Source organism: Polistes canadensis, unplaced genomic scaffold (assembly GCF_001313835.1).
Source record: "Polistes canadensis isolate GaletaPanama2010 unplaced genomic scaffold, ASM131383v1 scaffold_73, whole genome shotgun sequence".
NCBI classification, from domain to species: domain Eukaryota; kingdom Metazoa; phylum Arthropoda; class Insecta; order Hymenoptera; family Vespidae; genus Polistes; species Polistes canadensis.
Genome location: NW_014569620.1, coordinates 239,074 through 258,008, shown reverse-complemented (window position 1 = coordinate 258,008; position 18,935 = coordinate 239,074). Strand labels below are relative to the sequence as shown.

Genomic DNA, 18,935 nt, shown 5'->3' with positions numbered 1-18,935 from the left:
GTAATTGAATATAATTCAAATAGAAAGAACAACAATATATTTAATATTTTCTTGTATATATATACAAGGTATTGAATATTATAAATAATTCGATAAAAATGAGTAGCAGCGGGTACACGATGACACTTAACTTTTTCGTTTTCTTTTTAGTACGAATCTCTTTCTTGGGATTTGGTCAACGTGTCTAGTTATTTTTTCTTTTTCTTTTTTTTTTTTTTATTAGGAAAGCACGGGCTCCTCTCTCTCTCTCTCTCTCTCTCTCTCTCTCTCTCTCTTTCTCACTTTCTCTCCTTAGACACGTGCTCTTCGATCGTATTTTAACTCGTCGCACGTCTTCCATCCAAGAGTGCGACATCTGCTCGCGGCAAAAAGCTTTTTCTCTCGTAGCTTCCGTTTCGGAGCAGAGAGTTCTCTCCGCGGACCGTGAAAACTCACCACTTGCCACTGATTAGGATGATTGATCGTCCCAAGATGACGAAAATGTTCGTTCGTTCGTTCGTCCGTCCGTTCGCACGCCACAGCCAACATAAATTTCTGCTTTTCTACGATTCTACTTAAACGACGAGCGGCTTTTAAATCTATGTAAAACAACATCGACAACTTGTTCGTGTGATATCGCTTTTTAACAAAAAAAAAATATTAGAAAATAATAATAATAATAATGATAATAATAATAAGAATAAGAATAATTTTCCACAAACTTGAAATAATATTACAAATCATTTTTTTCTTTCTTTTTTTGTGTTTTTTTTTTCTTTTTTTTTTAATTCATGTTAATCTCAGCTTTATTAAATTCCCACACAACGCGGTGGGTGGGGAACGACGTCGGAAAGAGGCTCAAACTTTTTACATTAGTTATTTTTTAATTTTATTAACATTATCTCTAACTTAAATTAGATCTCTCTCAAAAGCATTTAAAAAAAATCTCTCTTAGCAATGTGGAAGATAAAATTGCTGCTAGTGATGAAATGAACGAAATAAATACAATTAGAGATATTGCAAATTTTTAATTTCGACAAAATAACTTTTATACATTTTATAACATAAAATATCAATATTAATATTCTTTATATATATAATATAATATCAGTTGTTTTTTTTTCTTTCCTGAAAGCCAAAAATTATATTTCACGGGGGTTTGGTCGAACAATCGTAGTTCTGCCTCTGCCTCGATCATGAATTTTTTTACATTTATATCATTTGTTATTGCATGTGTATTATTTAATATAATTTGCGATATCGATTTTTTTTGCTTTGTACGTATCCTAACTTTGGTTATCCAGAATTGTCCAAGCGAATTACAAATGATAACAAAAGAATCCGAATTTCATGTACCCAGTTACTGCGTATAGAATCTTTCAATTGACTTTTTTTTCGATTTTATCAAGCACCCTTATCTTTATGTTTATTTTTAAAGAGCATACTTGAGTTGGAGACTCTTCTCGGTGAGTCATTTCGATCATTAAGTACATATGACTTATGTTTTTTCTTTTTGTTATCAAAAGAAATACATATTTGAGTATACTCTCGTGATAGGAGTGACCATATCGCACTTTTGCACCTTTCGTGTTTTCCTATACAACATACCTACATATATACATACATATAAAATTGAATTTATGATTCACCGAACGAAAATGATGTTTTTAAAGTAGTTAAAAAGTATCTATAATGGTTTTACTTCTAGAATATTTTTACTCCTTTCTACGTAATATTTATCTATATTTATAGGACATATACATAGATATAATATAATACATATGTGTATGGTAAAAGAGAACGAGAACTTAGGAACATTATTACGAACTCGCTCGTATCCCATGGGGGGTAACAGTTCTAGTACGAAATCAATTATAATTTATAGTTCATTCAATCATACGTTTCTCGGCACGAGTACTCGTCGAGTTATATTTCTATGTCTGCTCCTGTTATGTATATATGTTGATAATGCTTAAAACTCGGTCACATATATACAAAACATAGGACTTATAAAGTATATATATATATGTACAGGTTATATAGGTACAGGTCAAAATAATGGTACAGAATCTGAGATCTATGCCACACGTTTATACGAGTCTCCCGACGTTACTTATTTCGGTACATGCGCGTTACATTAAAATCGCGAAAAGCGTACTACCTATTCGTACGGTAGGTTATATATATGTATAGATATGTATACGTGTACCTATGTATTCACTCGTGCACTCGAACTTTCCCCTCTTCGATACGCTTCACTTCGCTTCGCCACACTCCTCCTCTCATATATTTCGCATTTTACCTCTCTCGCAAATGTTAAAACCGCTCACATGGTGCGTGTTTTACACGGCCGTCAAGTGCCCGTTTTCGAGTTCGTCGATCGTGAGAAAGTAGCTTTTCTAAAATCTCGGCATCTCGATATATTATATCGAATAGTATTTTAAATATTCCATTTATATATAATACTATATATATATATTTTCTTATTTATATACCAAAAGCAAACGTAGCAAAATAATTGATATGTATATATATATATATATGGTATTGTTAATTAAAATATCTGATGTATGTAATTACTTGTATAAAATTCTTTACTTAATTGCTCGATAATCAGCGAGAGCTGTTGCTTTGATCATCGTTCCAGAGTTATTGTGTTTTTTTAAACATTTGATCTTTATTTGTAATTCATTTCTTCGAATTATCAGTAATAACAACATTTTTTCTAGAAAAGTTATTACACCGTTTGTATTATATTTTTAATAAAAACATTTAATCAGTCGAGATGTTTTCTGTATCATTAAAGTGTATTTTTTCATTGGAGAATTGGTTTTCGAAATAATCCCGTAGAGAAATGAAATTTTAATATTTCAGGTATGTACTTATTTGTATGTTCATGAATTTTATCAATGAAATAAGCACATGCATATGTATAGTACGATCATTAAAATGTTTATATTGAATTTAGAGAAAGGAATTTAAATATTTTAATTATGTATGTGTATATGTTATCATTAAAACGTTACATCTGTTAATACATGAAATAATAAATTAAACCATGAAATAATAATTCGGCAAACTATACGAATTATAACGGATAACTACGAGAATTGTAAACAAACAAAAAAAAAGCAGAATTTAAAAACGTATCAAATTTAAATCTCATACTTTATTACTCGCTTCTCGTGAATTCATATTTTTCTTAGTTATTTACTAAAACAATTAGTTTAAATGTATAATAAAATTCTTTTCATATGCTTGCCTTGAAAAACGTTTAGTAATTTCGTGTAAGACATAGGATTTTCATGGTTTAATTGAATTATAATACTTTAAATTAATAATACATTTATATAGATATTATATAGGTATTGTGTCGAGTTTATTCCCTTATTTGTTTTTTTTCTTTCTAATATTTTTTTATTACGTTTCAAACAAAACTATCGCGACTATCGTTTCGAATCGATTCTCTACAAGTATTTATTTCTTTTTTAATTGCCACGTTTGCAAAAGTAGGTACATAAATCATCATTGAAATTTCATAATTAATTGCTATTCAGATCGTTCGAGCATCGATCGATCGACTTTTTATGTAACGAAAAGAACTCTCGTGAAAGTAACGATTGGTTGAATAATTATTTGAAGTTTGTATTCGATGAGAGTTTTTAGTTTTTTTTTTTTCTTTTTTTTCCAACAAAGTCCATTATTTAATGATTTAGAATCTCTTAAAAAAAATTACAACAATAATTCTTGAGAAAAAGTTAATTTCAATAATTAGAATATAAAACATCTGCGAATTTGTTCATTTATATATATTTGAAAGAAAAATTGAAGAATCCTATAAAATAAGCCTTAACATCATTTACTTTATTTCCTTATCTTCTTTATGCATTTCGAATTACAACGAAGCAGATAAAGGGGAATCCTTTCCGATCGTTTTATTAAAGACATTTTAATTTATATTACATACCGAAGAACGAGTTCACGTTATCATTAAATTTTACCTTACCTTTCTACATTACGATAAGACGTTGTAAAAACATACGCGTGTTCATGTTCATACTCATACTCGTACTTACATTTTCACGAGAAGAGCGGCTACGACCGGATTCCTTCTTGAACGAGAACCCCTCGTTACTTTTGCTGTATGGTATGTTCTGCTGCTGGTTCTGCAGCTGCAACAGCAACAGCAGCAGCAGCAGCAGCAGCAGTTGGAAGAGATGTAGAAGTAGGAAGAAGCAAAAAAAGAGAATTAAGAAAGAATACAAGAGAGAGAGAGAGAAACGTGGCATGTGTGGTATTAAAGTGCAGTCAGTTAATGGGGTCAGGTGTCAATCCTTTAGAAGAAGCATATAGTTTTGCGTAAGCTCACGTTCAAGTTGCTCCGGTATTGTGAGCCTTAAACTTGACAACTAAATTAACTTTATGTTGTCTCTAGGTACACGAGTATAATATAACGATCCTAACTCGTTCATATTTGTATTATAGTACGTTATCTACTCGTAAGATAATATTTATATCTGCGTTATATTTCAGAGTTTTCTATACCTTGTCCTCGCTGTGTTATTATTTCGTTTTATATTTCTTATTTCAGTAGTTATCCAATCCCACCTTCGCATCTTGAAGTATCTTGGAATTAATTTCAACGTACGGCCAATCCATGGTCTAAGTCTCGTTGACGTTTTCTTGCCTTACATCGTTTTTACCATCTTTCCTTCCTTCGTTTCTTTCTTGCTTGGTTGGTTGGTTGGTTGGTTGGTTGGGTGTGTTTGGATGGTTGCTTATTTTCCTATAGCTCCAACCTTCTCTTTTCCTCTTTGTCTTTGTGATTTTGCCCAAGCTATCCGTTACTTCGCGTTCCGTTCCGTTCCGCTTTTGCATTCTCTAAGCGAGTAATCTTCCAAAGACGTTTTCGATCTCGAAAAATGATCAAAGCTTTTAAGAGGAAAATTATTTGTTCAAAAATGTCTTTGTGTATACGTATATATATACATAAATTTACATACATTTATGCACGCATATATATATGTATGTATATACATGCATACGTAGATAATACTTCTTTTGAAGAAATTTTATATTTATATGTTATATTTTTATTTCATCTTTTTGTTTTCCTTTTTGATAATATTTTCATCAAATTTAACTAATTCTTCCTTTTGATATATTATTTTTAATTCTTTTTAATATAATAATAAGTTAAAAAATGTTTTTATTTATATATAAATACATATATGTATGCATATAACTTTTTTTTTTCTGAATAAAATAAGAAAATATCGCATTTAAATATTAAATTTCTTTTTTATTTTTAATATAATAATTATAATTCTTTTAAATCATAATTCTTCTAAATCATTCATAAATTTTTCTCAAAAATATTTTTGTCCAAAAAACGAGTCTCATAATATATAAATAATAACATTTCTTATCACACTTTCGTGTTATATAAATTAAACTAGCTTTTATTTTCTCTTAAATTTAATCTTACCCATTCGTGTTTAAATCATTAATTAAAAAACAAACAAAGTATATATATATCACGATTACCATTGCAATAAACTTTAACACACTGCACGATATATAATATCATTTAATACATACGCGAATGAATAAAATGAAGTCGAGAGAAGAGAACGAAAAAAGAAATAAGGTAAAAAGAAAATCTTTGGTACAAGAAAGAAAGACAGAGAGTATAGCTTTTATCAAAGAAAACGATAAAAGTATGGTGTATACGATTTAAGAAAAAAAAAAAAAGCCAAAAAAAGAAAAAGATTACAATAAAAGGGGTAGGGTAGAAAGAAAAAAAAGAAAGAAAGAAAGAAAGAGAGAGATTCAAGGATCATGTCGACGACGAAAAAATTGTCGGCTCCCATAGGTCAACACACTCGAACGGTTCTTATCCGGTCTTTCTCTCGCCCTTACTCTTTTCCCCTCTTCTTTGGTAGCACACGAGCGGTGTCAGCATTTCGCATCTGATATACGAGGGTTCGATTTACATCTAGGTGCTGACACGAATGGAAAGAGAAAGAAAGAGAGAGCAAGGAGAGGAGTGAGACAGGGAGTAAAAGAGGGATGGGGTAGGGTAGGGTACAGTAGGGTGGGGGGTAGGGAGAGTAAGAACCAAAAACGATAGGTCGTTGTCGTCGTCGTGTAGTCTCGCGATCGGTTGCATAAGTGAGAAAGAGAAGAAAATAAATAGAGAAAGAAGGCATCTCACTATATGCAAGAAAGAGAAAGATAAAGATAAAAAGGAAAGAGGGATGAATTGTCGTGTTCACGGATCGTGGAATCGCATAACACGGCAGTCTCGATCGCATTTCCAAACGTCATCTTCCTCTTCTCCTCTTCACGATTCTCTGTTATCTTATCCGACGTTTGCGGTCCACCATTCGCGATCATCATCATAATCATCATTATCATGATTCGAAGGATCGTCTCGACAATTCTCACCGTTGGTTCATACTTTATATATTTTGTTTTTTTTTCTTTTTTTTATTTTTATTTCTCTCTCTCTGTCTGTCGTTTTATTTCACCACGATGGTATTTTGTTCGATAAACAAGATTTTTTGCAATAATAATAATAATTATTAATATTTCAATATAATATGTATGCGGGTATTGTATATTTATAATATTTAAACATTTTAATATATTGTTATGTATTCGATAAATGAATTAGATAAATGGTTCATTAAATTGGATATTGTCCTAAAAGAAGTAGGGAATTGTGTTTTGTATTAATGTTTGAAAATTTATATATATATTGTCGTGAAAGACCATAGAATGAAGAATGCTAAAATTCATATAATCCACTTGGTGTATGTCAGAAATATTATATATATTATTAAATATAATAATAATGTATTAAACACCAAAAAATTGATATATTATTTATATATTTATTATATATAATTATTTAATTATTATTATTAATTATTACTAAAAGAAATGAATATATATAGGAGAGAAAGATAGAGTTGCTGCTGACGCCCCCATAGTGCCATCGTAAATTTTATCTCTGTGTAAAATAAACGCGTCGAGTTGAAATGCGCGAACTCGAGACGACGACGACAACGACGACGACGAAAGTTAGTTTTTCTTCTATCGATAGACTCGCACCGTTATCGAAGTACCTATTTGCTTTACGATAACGGTATAATGACAAAGAATAGTGTATCGGTTTTCGTTGACATGATTCATAATAACGATGATATTGCTTCAGGGAAGAAATAAAGGAATCTTTGTATCTCGATGACACATTTTTATTATATTATACTTCGTTCGTGAATTCAATTCCATTGAATGAAACTTTAATCACGTAAACTGTTACGTAACATGTCTGGGGGAAAAAAAATTCATTGTCAAATAATAAGCCCATAAAAACAAAAAAAAAATATACTACGTATATATGAATATATGGATTGGTATTATTTAGTTTTCATCTATTAGATTCAGATGGTATTTTTCAGATTTCATCTTAATCACAGATTAAAGTTTTCCGCGTGCACGATTGATATTTCAAATAATATTCATTTTCGTTATGTAAACACACGTCAACTCCATTTATGCGATACTTTTTAGAGGCGAGTTTTATTTATTTTCCATTTTTGACGCTGTAAATCATACCACCATTTACGCGATACACTTTTTTATACGCGGTCAGATAAATCTAATTTTTTTTTTTTCTCTTTTTAGAAAATATAATTTAATTTATTATACCAGATTCCGCGCGACACAGAATATTATTTATTTTGGTCTTCTGAAATTATTATTATTCTTCTTCTTTTTTTTTTTTTTTGATTAACCTAATTTCAATATTTTTATAACTCATACGTGTTGTTTTTTACCATGTCGCGTAAATGGAAGGGACAGGTTTATATATTTATTTAATTGAAAAATCATTTTACAAATTTTATGTTTAATCCAAAATTTTTAATATCATTCATACTATTAACGAATAGAATTGTTTATCATTGATTTAAATATATAATTATTTCCAAATTAATTCCCTTCTCTCGCACACAAAATATTTTTTTTTTGTTTTCATACTTATTATTTACTTATTACCACTCAAACGAAACTCGTTAGAAAAGGAAAAAGAAAAAGAAAGAAAAAGTAAAACATTTTTTTTCTTTTATTTTAAAATCTAAAAAGGAAGAAGAGTGGAGGGACACTTCTGGCAGGGAGTTTTTCCGAAAACTCCCTGTTTTGTTCGTTTCTCTGCAGTATTCTGAGCTTAGCTAATCCACGAACGATAATCCATGACAAATTGATCGCATGCCGCGCAACCCAAAACTACTACTCACAAAGAGAGAGAGAGGAAAATAGGTAAAAGAAGAAGAAGAAGAAAAAAATAATAAAAGCAAGAAGAAGAAGAAGAAATCTCAGAGGGACGTGTTACTTGTCTCGTCGTATTCGTCCTCCTTCTTAATTCTACTCCCACGTTGATAACCGTGCGGTACACATTCTAGGACGACCGCCAATAACAATTTTGTAATCACCCGGGCCTCTTAATTAAAGTGTAAGCCACGATAAGGCTCTTAATTCTCCCAATAAAACGCTCGTTCCCGGCTGCGTGGGTACGCTCGTTCCATTATTGTCAGCATGAAAGTCGTGCGGCACCTGCGGCCAAGCTGAAGCGATCGGCTATCCCCCATACCACCCCTTTATACACCCTACTCATACCCATCGTCCTATCCTTTACCCCTATCTCTTTCTCTTTCCTTCATTCTTTTTCTTTTTTGTTTTTTTTTTCTTCTGCAATACGATGTCTACCGCATGCGGAAAAAGGTGCAAGTTGTATATGTGTACTTACTTCGCAATGTTAAAGCAAAAATAACCTTCTTCTTCTTTCTTTCTTTTCTTTTCTTTTCTTTTTTTTCTAGCAATGAAAATCCCTTAGCTTCGGTATAAGTTGAACCGGTGTCTCTCTCTCTTTCTTTCTTTCTACGTAGCTTCGCACGAAGCACTTTCATTAGGGGGAGTTTCCCTAATAGAAAGAACTCGAAGGAAGTGTAAACGCATCGATGTTCTCTTCCCTTCTTTCTCTCTTTCTCTCTTTGTATATGTGTCTCTATATCTTTCTTCCTTTCTTTTTTTTGCTTTCGGTTGATTTCCTTCTCTGTCTCCGTCTCTCTCTTTTTTTTTTTTTTTTTTCTTAGCACCAAGTGCGGGATCCTCTCGTGAATATTTTAGGACGAAGTTTAGTCAAACACCGCCTTAAATTACGCCATTACCTCTGTCGTTTTCTTTCCCTCACAAGAAGGGGAAAATAATTCTTTTTTATTGGCACAATTGGCAAACCGAAATTTTTCCCTTATTCTTTACTTTTTCTCTTTTTCTTCGTATAGGAGTTTTAAGGAATAGGAGGAGGAAGTCTCGTTGAGAAAAATAAGCTGACCCGGAGGATGAACATTTGTTGTTCTTTTTACATTTCTTTTTACATTTCTTTTCTTTTCTTTTCTTTTCTTTTTATGGAAAATTACGGGATAGGGATAACAAATGGATCGCAGGGTTGGTAATTAGTTTTTATAGATATATATAGATTAATGTTTGAAAGTAAACAATTGTTTTCTTCTTTCTCGTTGCTCGTAACGAGAGTGGGGGTGGGGTGGGTGGTGATGATGAAGAAAGTGAAATACCATCGTTGTTCTTCGTTTAAAGTAACGTTTTTCAATCGTCTGTGAAAGTTCTAACTTTTCTACATTTCTCATGGACGTTTAAAAGACGACACGACACGTTAGTCGTCGCCATGCTGTCGGAATTACTGCTACGACAACCTCGAGTTTTCTTTCGAAGAAGAAAAATTAATTTCCCATCCAACTATAGGATAGTATGAAGGAAGGAAGGAAGGAAGGAGTATCGAAATTAATTTAAAGTGCTTTCGATAAATCAAGTCTAGCATAATTAAAGAACGATTTGCTCGAAACGACGAGGACGAGGACGAGGACGACGTTGACGTCACGAACGAAAGTTTTGAAAATGGCGACTCGTTGTTGTTCAACGAAGACCACTTTCCTGCCGAATCAAGTTGTAGTTTTAATAAACAACGCGTGGACGAGAACCATCAATTTACATTTCCTCATTTCGTTTTCTCTTTAATAAATATCATTTATTTAAATACGTTCGTCCTTTCGTACAAACACATTAGAAATTCTCTTTTACTTAAAGTAATATATATATTCGTCGAAGAAATGTTTGAACGAGAATTGATCATTTATTTTTGATTAAACGAAAATAATCATTTTCATGAATATTATTGTATCGTTAAATTTATCAAAGAGATATTCACAATTTATTTATTTGAAATTATTCATCAAAAGATTATACTTTTCGTTTAATTATTAATTCGAATGTGTTTGAAATTAACATTAGAAGTATTCGGAATAATAAAAAGGATATTTCTAAGAAATTTTCAGTTTTGTTAAAGAATTACACGCAGTAGGAAGTCGAGAAATACAAGAATTATTTCGATTGTGTAAAAGAGTAATAGTTTTCTTATATTATATAATATTACAAAAAGGTGAAAAGGATGAGAAGAATTTTGGAATTCGTAATACAAGTGGTGGTGCTTTTTGGGGTTCTATTTTAGGATGTGTGGTCCTTAGGTATAAACTTAGGGTTTAGCACGTTCTTTTATGGTTTTAGAAAGTTTTAGAAAGTGCCCTTCGGTATTCCGATTGTGAATACCGATGACGCGTTTCCGGTATTCCAAAGAAACATCCCCTTGAATTAGGTATGGTTCAATGTTTGTGGAGAGATTGGATTTTATGTAAATATAAAGAAACTTGGGATACCATCACATATCGATTATACTAACAATAAGAAATCAATATAAGAAGTTTGACAAATATATTTTCAACTGTTATTTTCTATTAATCAATATTAACCAAATTTTATATTAAAGAGTTATTGTATATTCTAATTAATATACAATCAAAATGATTCGTTTAATTTCATAAATATTTGGATCGCATAATTTACAGACAAATATACTTCATTCGATTATTACGTTATCATTTTTAATTTGATATTATTAAACATTTTTTTTTTATTAACTCCATACATCTTTACAATTTGTCCATAGACATTTGGTAAATTGTTATATAAGTGAAAAAAGATAGCACGTGGACGGTTTATCCAATGAGATAGCGTCGCTATTGTCATTTATTTCGGTTAGGTTTAATTTTTTACTAGGTCTCCTGTGGGTGGATTCTTTTGAGCCTTCTAGGGATATATCGGTTGTAATTATCGTTGGCTAGTGGATTTATGTGCGTATCAATTCTTCTCTTGTATCTGATTAAACATTTAATAATGTTTAAAGTTCTATCTTAATTACTGATTAAATATGATGTTTAATTTTACTATCGAGTAAACTATAAATTCAACATCGTGTTTTACGAATATTAATTTCATGTTAAATTGTTTCAAATTAAGTTAATTTCATGTTAAATATTGTTAGAAATTCATTCTTAATTATTGGCTTTTGCAAACTAAAATTGGCTGTTTTACTTTGTACTATTGATTAAACTCGAAAACAACGTTAAATTTTGTTAATCAAATATTTGTGAATGCAATAAAACGTTCAATGACAGTACATAAAATCGACCGGTACTTGGATGTCACCTTTGAAATAGAGAAAAGTATTTGGAGGGTTCCTCCTCCTCCTCCTTCGAGATTTATATTCATCGTAAGACTATAGATACGACGAATTTATTCGTGTATGCTCTTCATCTTCGTCGCGATAGGACGACGACGTACGGGGTCTGTCAGCGAACAAATCTCGAACGTGCACGGCCTTTTTAAGATAAAAAGGATCTGTCGTATTTCTTTTTTTTTTTTTTTTTGTTTCTTTTTTATCATCAAACAATCCTTTATTATAGAAATGAATGGTAACATTCGTATTTTATAATATTCGAATATCATCTGATTGTATCACAAATCTTAACAACATGAATATACATTATTTAGATATGTATAATATAATAATTTGAAATATAAATAGAAAGTTAATATTTCAAATTATTAAATAAAGTCATTATAATAATATATCATTGCATCGTTAATACATTATTATTATTATTATTATTTGATATTTGTTTTATGATCAATGCATCCAGTTGTCTGGAAAATTCGTTTACAAATAGGTAAATATTAAATATATCTATACATTTGTATATTATGAAATAAGAAACCAATATAAAAATCATTTCTCTTTTATTCTTAAAAATAAACTATTGAACTTTTTGAATTACGATGATTTTTTAATGAATCTCAAGTTACTTGTCTTCATTCGAAACATTTGATTTTTAATCAGAATAAATTTCTTAAATGCGCACGATCGCGTATATATGTATTCTATGTGCATTAATGCGTCGTCTGTATTTTGATATTTTTCCGTATGGCTAAAAAATAAATTCCTTTTTCAGCGTAGAAGTCAATCACGTTGTTCCATTATTTAGTCGCTTATTTTGGAGGGTGTGTTTCGTTAAACGCGACGTCACTCGAAACGTCCATATTATATTTAGAATAGAGTCAGAAAAGTACCTATACGCTTGGTTGACGTTTAAGTACGATTAAAAGCTTCCTAAATATTAAAACAAGCGTGAAATACCCTTGATTTCTATCCAAAAACTCGATTTTTTAAAATTGAAAATAAAAAAAGAAACACGACGATAACGGCAAAGACGAAAAGCAGGAGAAATACTTTGACGTATCCTTCTGTCATTCTAGTTTTCAATTTTTGCGATAGTTGTTGAATTTGTTATGTTCGTTTTTCAAAAAAGAAAACTGTAATCGTGATGATCATTCGATTATTCGATGAAAAATCACAATTTCATTTGTTATCCTATTCACGAGACACGATGATTATTATCAATCGTTTAATTATTTATATTAATATTTATTTATTTAACGAAAATCCAAGGCTTTGCTTTTTCTTAGAAAAGAAAAAAAAGAGTGTATCCTTTCGATTAAATTAACCCTTATCACTTCAAAAATATTACAGAGTAACATTTAACCAACTTCAAACACAAACTTTCTTAAATTTCGAAGCGATAAAAAAAGATGCTGCTGTATACTATACATTGTATGAGATAGTTTTTTTTACACAAAATAGGAGTACAAAAAAGAAATTCATTTATGTTTTATTGTTATTTTTTATACATGTAATTCATTCCACACACACACATACAGATGTTAGTTTGAAAATAATTTTTCGCTGCGATTTTCTTAAAATACAAAACCATTTGTGTAATCATTTTTCATTTCTACAAAATATAATTCATTATTTATATATATACCTTTTTGCTGTGATAATAAAGGAAACAATCGTTAATATATAGCCATGGTTTACTGTCGCAAGTGTCACAATGATATGTTCTAAGCTTTTTACTGTAATTGGAACAAACAAGATAATCTTTGATTTTTCTTTTTTTTTTGTATCAAGAACAACTCGAAGTACAACTCCAAGTTTTCCATTTGTTAATCTTTCTTCCTTATTACCAATCAAACATTTTTCACGTTTCGTAGATCTGTCCCAAAAAATCACATAACAATTTATTTAACATTACATTCATTATTCAAACATTATACTTCGCTAAAAATTGTTAGAAAAATCAAATAAAATATAAAATAAAATAGAAATATTATATTTTCAGAACGAACTGAAACCGAATAACAATAATAAATTATTCCGGTTTAATATTAGCGATTTTACTGCCGGCTTCGAGTGATAACGAGTTAACAAAAAAAAACAAGGAAAAAAAGGAAACACAAAATTAAGATTAAACCGATCGTCGTTGTTGGACGTTTATGAAAAAATAAAATGAAAAAAATAACTATCCTCGTGATTTGCGTTCGATTGGCTAAGGGAGAAAGAGTGAGTGGTACTAGAGGGAGTGTTGGGGGAGGGATCGAAGGGTGAATTCAAGAAGGGGGGAGGAGAATAGGAGAGTAGGAGAGTAGGAGAGTCTAGCGCAAGATGAAAAACAAATAAATCAGCCGGTTAATTCAGCCAACGAGCGGCGCACCGGCAAACAGAGTTAATCTCTGAAAATATTAGATGACAGCGAGGAAATAAGCCAGTGCCACACCGGGGCATTAATTACGGGCACGGCTAAAAATAGTGCACCCCGTGTGCGCGGATGAGACGAAGCTACGTGAAAACTAGCAAGCAAGCACCACACTATTCTCATTCTCATTTTCTGTCTCTGTCTCTGTCTCTTTCTCTTACTCTTACTCTTTTTCTTTTTTTTTTTATCTTCTTCTCTTTCTTTCTGTCTAGTTCGCTTTTCCTCGACCCCCTTCTTCCTAACCCCCTCCTAACCCCATTTCGTCTGTACCGAAGACTTTTGACTGAGTGAATAACTGAGTTCTCGCATAGTCGGCCAAAAAAATCTAAGGGGTGGAGGTAATAACCGTTGAACGATCTCTTTTTTATTTGAAAATCAAATAATCTTCTTTAATTCGATAAACTATATCTCGATTAACGTAATATTTTCGTCCTGATTAATTATGATAAACGTTGATTGATTTTTCGTTTCCTCGATTTAACGTTAAATGCTTTTGCGCGATCAAATGAATGGGTTTTAAATTTAGAATTCGTTGATTCAATGTTAGATATCTCGGATTTATAACAGTTGATTATGATTACAAATGGGAAAACATTTGTATTTTAATACAATCATTGTATTTATTGTTATTTTCTATATCTTTTAAATAGTTACATATACAAAAAAAAAATGTCTTGTATGATCTTAGTGTTAATTATTATTCATTTGGACGATTATTTAAAAAAAGAAAAAGTTATAGATATGATATATTATACAGTATAGTAATTTAATAACAAAACCTTCTTCCATCCAAAGATCAACAATATCTCAATAAATTTTTCGTTTTAGATTGCCTATAGAATTATAAAATGTTTTCTTTTACAATTCCAAAGAAAATGATCACGCTTTTGTGTGTCAAGGATTTTTGAAGAAATTTTATCGACGAATTCTTAAACGAAACAACAAATCAATTTCCAATAACCGAAACCCACGTATATTACGGTAAATTTTTTGAATAGGTATCCTTAATGGAATGTTTTTAGAAAGAAGAAAAGCAATAAAGAAACCGATCATTAATTTTTCAAATGATCACATTGAAACCCACATTACATGACAGATAGTCAAATAATAATTCTTCAGTTAATTCCAAGAAAAAGGAAAAAGAAAGTTCATAAATTGTGGTCACCCATGTCATATCAATGATCAGCAGGTGATCGGAAACGTCAAAGGGAATAATACTTTGGTCAATTGTTAAAATCAAAAGTAGTATAACTAATCTAAGAATTTAGCATCCCTTTTTTAATATTTACTTCCGATTGCATGGCGTTTGCAACAGAGAAAAACGGGCAGACCATTTTGTTTCATACCATTCCTTTTCCTTTTCTTCCATTATTCTCGTGTCCTTTTTCTTTTTTTTTTTYTTTYTTTCTTTCTTTCTTTCTTTCCTTCCTTCCTTCCTTTTTTTTTGTTCCTCTTCTTCCTATTACTTCTTCCTCAGTAGTGGTGTATACTTTCATGGACATTGTACTCGTTCGTGCCCCGTCGAGTATTCCGGTTTACCTACGGATTTTTCTCTCGAAATTTTCTATCTCTCTTTCTCTTTCTCTCTTACAGTTTCTGTCATTGCTACGACGACGCCTTTACTACTTCCTTTTGTTCCTTTTTTTTTTTTTTTTTTTTTCTTCGACTCTTTTCCCAGTCTTTTTTTTTTTTTTTCCCTTTTCTTTTATAACGCAACTTGCAAGTAGGTACCCACATGGCGTATTTTCCTCTTTTTCTTCCTCCTCCTCCTCCTACTACTCATCCTTCGGTTATTGTTAGTTTTCTTTGTCTATCGCGTGTAACATACGAGAATATCAAGGGAGGGTACTTATCTTACATGCATTACAATTGTTCCTACCCTTCACTTCTCAACTTATTATCCAATAGGAATCTTCCCTTTTTTTTTTTTTTTCTAGACGAATACTATACTGTATTTTTTTTACAATAGATTATACGTTAATGCGTGTGTCGTGTATTTCTTTTAATTTATGCTTGAAGTTGAATTTTTGTTTAAATCAAGCTGGTAGTAATTATTCGTGGGTTTTTTTTTTTTTTATATATACAAAAATAGAAACGCATGGAAAATGTAATTGCGATGTAAAAGTGTATAAAAGTATGAAATGATTGAACATTTTTTTTGTTTTTCAATTAGTGAAATAAATAATTAATTTTTTACTGATATGTGAAATATACAATTACGTCCTTCGATTATTGTTATTAATTATTCAATAAATTATTTATAGCTATATATTATTTATACTCCAATAATTTTATTTCCAATTCAAATAAATTCCATTGAATGTTAATCAAATTAACGTGTTATATAAAAGAAATGTTAGAAAATTAAACACTAACGTAATCCTTCTCGATAAATATTCTTGATAATTCAAACAATCCAAAACAAATATCATGATGATTCATTTGATTATATTGATTTTGTTTAAATAAATGTTAAAAATTAAAATGAAGAAATGTCTACGAATTATTACCCAAATAAAACGAGGAGAATGTTTGCCGATAATATTGGAGTAAAAAAAAAAAAAAAGAAAAAAAAAGGAAAAATAGAAAAAAGAAAAATATTCTTCGTCGAGTAAATTATATATATATATATAATGACTTTTTTTTTTTTTTTTTTTTTTTTTTTTTATTTAAGTATCGATAATTAATGATTACAAGTGAAAATGAAGCGACACGCGTATTTCACCTTTTGACTAACACGCTGGCTTTTATCTTACTGGACCATCACCGAGAGATGTTAATTGGCTGTTCCTGGTAGAGTTAAATCATAGGATTGTTCGAGCAATTAAATGTAATACGCGTCGACGTAGATACTAGGAGAATTATGAATGTAGTAACAGTTAATACTACGCGCATGCGTTCCCACTCTTTCTCTCTTTCTCTTCTTTTGAAAACTTAATGATCGTGCAATAATTTCTGCTCGACGTATTAACCATAGGGGGATTAATGAAATATCGATCGATCTTCTCATTTATCGCAATTCTCTTCTTATACCAACGACTATAAACGCGCTCCTAAAGCGATTCAATAATAATACATTAAAACCTTAAATAGGGTAGGTATATATGAATCGTTCAATAACCAATGTTGGTTAAATCTAAAAACAAACATTAAGAATATCCATGCTTTTGAATAAATTGTTTTGCTAAATTTGTGGTCTCTTCAATTTGGTCAGAAAAAGTATACAATGTCTTTTTTTTTTCTATTTTCAAAGGAAATTTCAAATATAAAATATATTAATAAAATAAAATATTTTAAATATTAACACATTCTTTACGTACATTTTTATAGTAGAAATTTGCAATATTCATAATCAGTTGGATACATTGATTTGTTCTGCAACAAATCAAGATACGTACAAAATGTGCATATGAGAACGTTGAAAAAAAAATGTATCGGGACTAAATATAATTGTTTTTAAATATGATAAAACTTTTGCCTTTTAATAGCTGAACAAAAAAAGAAAAGAAGAACAGAAAAAAGTGAAACAACGAGTTAAATCCTTACAAATAAATTAAAAAGAATATTATTTATTTTTATTAAAATATTTACACAAAAATCAGAAAATATTATAACATGGATTTAATCGCAGTGGCTTTTGAACGACTCATATGTATATATGGCGATGTATGTACGTGTATGGGGGTATATTTGGGATGGTTGTTAACGAAAAGTAATCGTCATGATCAATCGATTTTAACGGATGCATAATGTAATCATCATGATCAATCGATTTTAATGGATGTGCGTTTAATTTTCTCTCTTTATATATGTATATATCTTTACCATTCTCTCTTTTTCAGGTTCTTGTGAGTTTCCAGCAAGTTGGGCAGGAGAATGGTATCAATACGGAATACCGGTACCCATTATCATAAATACAACGATGTTAGGCGAAAGAAAATGTGTGGAAAGAAGAAAAGACAAATTTATCACGTTGTGAGTACGGAATAATATCTTTTCATTTTTTGTTTTTTTTTTTTGAGGAGGATGGGGAGTATATTTATCGATATAAATTCAATTTATCGTTATTATTTAACGATAACTCGAATTCGATTGATAAAATGAACACTTTCGCGATTGTAATTAATAATGTCAACACTAAATTTTTACTATGATTGATCAAATTATATGTGTGTTTTATTTTGTTATTTTGGATTAAAATAGTAAATTCAGTGTCATTTTTTTTCTTTTTCTTTCTTTTTCTTTTTTAATGCATTTTACTTTGAAAATAATTAGATCTTTTTTCTTTTATTATTGATATATAGCAAAATTACAAACACAGATTTTGAATCTTATGTTATTAAATGTATAATAGTGTTTAGTGTTAAAATTTTGTGTTGACCATTTGATACTTATTAATTAAACTTATTGATTATAAGCATAATATGATAAAGAAATATTTTAAATATTATCACATTTTCTTTACGTACATTTATATAGTAGAAATTTGCAATATTCATAATTAATTAGATAGATCTCAAAATTATACGCGGTGCTCAAAAAAAAATGGCGTCTAAGAACGGTTGGTCGCGAAAATGTTAACACGACAGCTAATTTAATTATTTATATTAACTAGCTTCCGTTTCAGCGGTGAAAAATGTTACCATTGTATGATCATTACTGCCAGGCACGAAAACGTCATTCAATTTCGCGAAGGTAAGTCGATAATATATTTTTTCTTCCCCTGGTCAAAGTTTTTTTTTATCGATTTATGTAAAACAAGATTGTTTCTGTAATAATGTAACGGCATTCGTATAAAATAATATAATATACGAAGCAGTATGTATAATATTCTTGTGTTTAGTTTTTTTTTTTTTTTTTTTTTTTTTTTTTTTTTTTTTTTTT

At 30.1% G+C, this 18,935-nt stretch overlaps 1 protein-coding gene across 2 annotated transcripts in view; it reads left to right on the top strand.

Annotated features, from left to right (window-relative positions):
- LOC106786412 overlaps positions 1–18,935 on the top strand; it is a 52,463-nt gene that overhangs the window by 26,605 nt on the left and 6,923 nt on the right. Inside the window, exons 3-4 of one of the 2 annotated variants that reach the window (XM_014747780.1) lie at positions 17,894–18,026; positions 18,667–18,746. In XM_014747780.1, the coding sequence (XP_014603266.1) occupies positions 17,894–18,026; positions 18,667–18,746 (213 nt within the window). The remainder of the gene's footprint in view (positions 1–17,893; positions 18,027–18,666; positions 18,747–18,935) is intronic. The other variant, XM_014747781.1, reaches the window with a different exon arrangement.